This window comes from Neomonachus schauinslandi, unplaced genomic scaffold (genome assembly GCF_002201575.2).
Source record: "Neomonachus schauinslandi unplaced genomic scaffold, ASM220157v2 HiC_scaffold_2758, whole genome shotgun sequence".
Taxonomy (NCBI): Eukaryota; Metazoa; Chordata; class Mammalia; order Carnivora; family Phocidae; genus Neomonachus; species Neomonachus schauinslandi.
In genome coordinates, this window is record NW_025411447.1 from 1 (window position 1) to 4,645 (window position 4,645).

The 4,645-nt window shown below is 51.9% G+C and overlaps 1 protein-coding gene across 1 annotated transcript; it reads left to right on the forward strand.

Moving 5' to 3' along the window:
- Nucleotides 1-4: 4 nt before the first annotated feature.
- Nucleotides 5-4,565, forward strand: LOC110577377 (keratin, type II cytoskeletal 6A; the record flags this gene model as incomplete). The annotated part of the gene is made up of 9 exons (XM_021686668.2): nucleotides 5-496; nucleotides 1,411-1,625; nucleotides 1,976-2,036; nucleotides 2,197-2,292; nucleotides 2,416-2,580; nucleotides 2,787-2,912; nucleotides 3,750-3,970; nucleotides 4,182-4,216; nucleotides 4,330-4,565. Coding segments are annotated over 9 exons (1,647 nt in total), but the record flags the coding sequence as incomplete, so codon positions are not given.
- Between the last annotated feature and the right edge of the window lie 80 nt (nucleotides 4,566-4,645).

Below are 4,645 nucleotides of genomic sequence, written 5' to 3' on the forward strand. Positions count from 1 at the left end.
TGGCTTTAGTGCCAGCTCAGCCAGAGTCCCAGGGGTCTGCCGCTCTGGCTTCAGCAGCGTCTCCGTGTCCCGCTCCAGGGGCAGTGGTGGCTTCGGTGGAGTGTGTGGAGGAGCCAGCTTTGGCAGCAGGAGCCTCTATGGCCTGGGTGGCTCCAAGAGGATCTCCATCGGAGGGGGCAGCTGTGCCATCAGTGGCGGATATGGGGGCAGAGTTGGAGGTGGCTTTGGCTATGGAGGTGGAGCCGCAAGTGGATTTGGTTTTGGTGGTGCAGCTGGGGGTGGCTTTGGGCTCGGTGGTGGACCCGGCTTTGCTGGTGGCTATGGGGGCTCTGGCTTCCCTGTGTGCCCCCCTGGAGGCATCCAAGAGGTCACCGTCAACCAGAATCTCCTCACTCCTCTGAACCTGCAAATCGACCCCACCATCCAGCGGGTGAGGACTGAGGAGCGGGAGCAGATCAAGACCCTCAACAACAAGTTCGCCTCCTTCATCGACAAGGTGAGCCAGGAACACCTGCCTCCACTGGGATTTCAGAGTCCCCAAACTAGACAACCAACAAATGTCCTGCCAGGGGGAGACTCAGGAGGGAGGCAGAAGGGGACTGAGACTAGCTCTCCCCTGGGATGCCGGTTGGGCTCCATGTCCACAACAGGCAGAGGTGATGGAGATCATTTAAAACCACTGGGTCTCTTAAGTGTCCTTCATCCCTGCCAGGGAAGAATACTCGACTTTTGATAAGCATGAAGCAAGATAAGGCAGTCAGAGAACGGAATGGGTTAGCTTTACCTTCTGAAGATTCCTAGAGACTAAAAAAATAATGCCGGTGGAACTCTCCTCGAGGACTCTGGGCATGAGGAAAAGAGTGAAAAGAAAAAGAAAAGAAAGGGATTTCTGCCTGGATGAAATGTTTATATATCCCTAGAAATACTAACCGTGTAGAACCGGAGCATGACTATTAGAGCGTTTGTTGCAGAGGAGAACCATGTACCAAAACAGAAGTTTTAGTGATTGGAATCCAATCATTGACTAAATTGGACTTAATCATTAGATTCTGCACATTTAATACGCCTTTAACTGAGGTATGATTTAAAAAGAACTTTGTGCAACGTAACAGGGTAATGTGTGATTGTGCTTTTCAATGAAAACAGAGGAAATGCTGAACGTCACTGATAGGCTACATAGCTTAGCCGGTGAGAAAACCTCATAGGTGATGGAAGAATTTCACAGCAGGATCACTGGGGTGGGAAGGAAATAGGTTTGGGGGCCCAACACTGTCAGCCTGATCCTCTGTACATGCTCTGTAGTAGCCCAGGAGCTGGGTGACATCCCAGGCACGCCTGGGCACCTGACAACTCCTATCTCTTTCTCCTTTGCTTTCTCCGGCAAGTAACCACCTTGTTGTCTTCCTCCAGGTGCGGTTCCTGGAGCAACAGAACAAGGTCCTGGACACCAAGTGGACTCTGCTCCAGGAGCAGGGCACCAAGACCGTAAGGCAGAACCTGGAGCCCTTGTTTGAGCAGTACATCAACAACCTCAGGAGACAGCTGGACAGCATCCTGGGGGAGAGAGGCCGCCTGGACTCAGAGCTGAGGAACATGCAGGATACAGTGGAGGACTTCAAGAACAAGTGAGTTCAAGGAGAGAAAGGGGTTCAGTTCCCTGAAGCGCACACTTGAAGACTACCAGGTGACCAGGTCTAGAGGTGGGCATGGTTCCATAGGGAAACAGGCCCATGGAAATGAAAATCACAACTATTACCTAAAAACAACCCCAAAAGAACAAATGGGCCACAGAGGTGGGTGGGGAGAGAAAAGATAGGAGGAATTGAGGGAGCACCAAAAAATCGTTTTTGTGGCTCAATGGCAGGAAAGCTCAATTTGGATATATCTGTTTTATGGAAGGTTGGGATCCCGGGCTGATCTTGCTGTATCATCTTCACCACTGGCTCAATTGTGTCTTACCCTGTTCTAATTCTAGATATGAAGATGAAATCAACAAGCGCACAGCAGCAGAGAATGAATTTGTGACTCTGAAGAAGGTGAGCCGATGAAGGTCTGGGGATCGTGTTCCTTTGTAGAGGGAGAGGACTCTGGGTCTTTGCACACATCCAGAGGGGAATAGATGGGGAGACTAAAAGGTGTTCAGACTGGGAAGGAGGGCTCGGCTGACTCACTCCAAGTTGTTGGCTTTTTCCCCAGGATGTGGATGCTGCCTACATGAATAAGGTTGAACTGCAAGCCAAGGTAGACACTCTCACAGATGAGATCAACTTCACCAGAGCCTTGTATGACGCAGTAAGCATCTCCACTCCTCTTTTATTTGCTGTGATGGGGCTCTGCAAAGGGTGGAAGATCTTGGGGTTGGATACCTCTGGAATGCCACAGGAGAAGATGATCTGATGATCTTCTGCTCTGCAGGAACTCGCTCAGATGCAAACCCACGTCTCTGACACTTCTGTGGTCCTGTCCATGGACAACAACCGTAACCTGGACCTGGACAGCATCATCGCTGAAGTCAAAGCCCAGTATGAGGAGATCGCTCAAAGGAGCCGGGCTGAGGCTGAGTCCTGGTACCAGAGCAAGGTGAGCCTTGAGTTGACAGCTGCCCAGGAATGCCTGGGTCCCCTACCTGAACACCAGCAAGGCTACAAAACAACAACTTTCCCTAAAATCCCTTGGGGAGAAGCCACTAGGTCCAAGTGTGTTAAATGCCTGGTTCTGAAGTCAAGTCACCGTTAGCATGTGAAAGCCCACATACACCGCCTTGTCTCTCTCTCTCTGGATTCCAGTATGAGGAGCTGCAAATCACAGCAGGCAGACACGGGGATGACCTGCGCAACACCAAGCAGGAGATTTCTGAGATCAACCGCATGATCCAGAGGCTGAGATCCGAGATCGACCATGTCAAGAAGCAGGTATGGTAGGGGGCTCTGGAGAGTAAAAGCATCCTTTCCTTGCTACACCACCAGGTGGTCATCAGCCACCATTTGGGAAATGCTGGGAATTGAGGGAACAGCAGAGAGAGGAGGACACGTAGCTCCCACCCTTGTGAGTTCCCACAGGTTGGGACACACGGATGCCAACACTACAGAATGATACAATCAGGTGACAGGAACAATCCCAGTTAGTCTGACTGTAAAAAGATAGTCTTGGGGCTTTTAAAAGATATTACGTAAGGAGAATGGTTGGTTTAGGAACATAAGAAACAAGTCAGGGAAGAAAAGGGGAAGCCAGAAGGGGAGCAAGATTGTCCCAAATCTGCTCAAGATTCAGCTGAAAAAGAAAGTTGAGCAAGGATCCAGGGTGATGATCAGTGTTGCCCAAGTGTGTTAGAATCCCTTAGGAGTGAGGAAGGCAAGATCTCCACAGCTCCATAGGACACTCGTCTCCTTAAGTGAGGATGCTCCTTATTTTGTATAAGTTAGTGTGGCATCCACATGAAGTCCTCAGAAAAGGTCTTGGTCTGGCTTTGGAGACAGCACTCAAAAGAAATGAGTGGGTCCATTTCTTCCAAATCTGCTGGTATTTTGTCCAGTGCAGTGCAGGATGGTTAAAAAAGGGCACAAGTTTTCTCCTATGGGTCCCAGACAAGCTAACTTGTGCAGAACAGAAAAAGACTGGGCAAAAAGAGGCAGAAGTCCCTTTCTATGATATCTGGGCACTGGAACTCTACCTCACTAGAAAGAAGAAGTGTGGTTAGTCTCCTCCGGAGGACTGAATCACAAGTTCATTCTCCTGTGTTCCTCCTCTAGTGTGCCAACCTGCAGTCCGCCATCGCTGATGCTGAGCAGCGCGGGGAGATGGCCCTCAAGGATGCCAAGAACAAGCTGGCTGAGCTGGAGGACGCCCTGCAGAAGGCCAAGCAGGACATGGCCCGGCTGCTGAAGGAGTACCAGGAGCTGATGAATGTCAAACTGGCCCTGGATGTGGAGATCGCCACCTACAGGAAGCTGCTGGAGGGCGAGGAGTGCAGGTGGGGAACTCACACAAGCCCCTCAAACATCTTGGATCCATGTTCAGGATGTCAGGCCATGAGGCTCCCTAGTTATGGCCATAATGGCTGCTCTCAGAGAACCATTTCAAAGGCAGCTTCCCCATGGGCTCTCCTCACATCGACGCTTCCCACTCTGGTCCACTGGTAGCTCTCTGAGGTCTCATGCTCCCTGTGTTTTCTCCCTTCCTAGGCTGAGTGGGGAAGGCGTTGGACAAGTCAACATCTGTAAGTACCTTTGCTCGCCTCCCTCCCTTGCCCTTGTGCTCTTCTGACTGGACTGAGGCTGGCAGAGTGAGCTCACCGTGTCCTGGGTGTCTTTGTCCCTGTCCCCTTCACAGCTGTGGTGCAGTCCACCATGTCTGGCGGCTATGGCAGCGCCAGCGCTATGGGCGGTGGCTCAGGCCTGGGCGGAGGCAGCGGCTACTCCTACGGCAGCGGCCACAGCCTTGGAGCCGGCTTCAGTTCCGGCAGTGGCAGAGGCATGGGGGGTGGCTTCAGCTCCTCTGGGGGCAGCAGCTCCACCATCAAATACACCACCACCTCATCCTCCAGCAGGAAGAGCTACCAGCACTAAGTCCTGCCATCGGCTCTTGGTCCCACGTTGTCCCCGTCGATAGCCGCATTGCCCTCTCTCAGGCTACTTCTCTTCTCCTG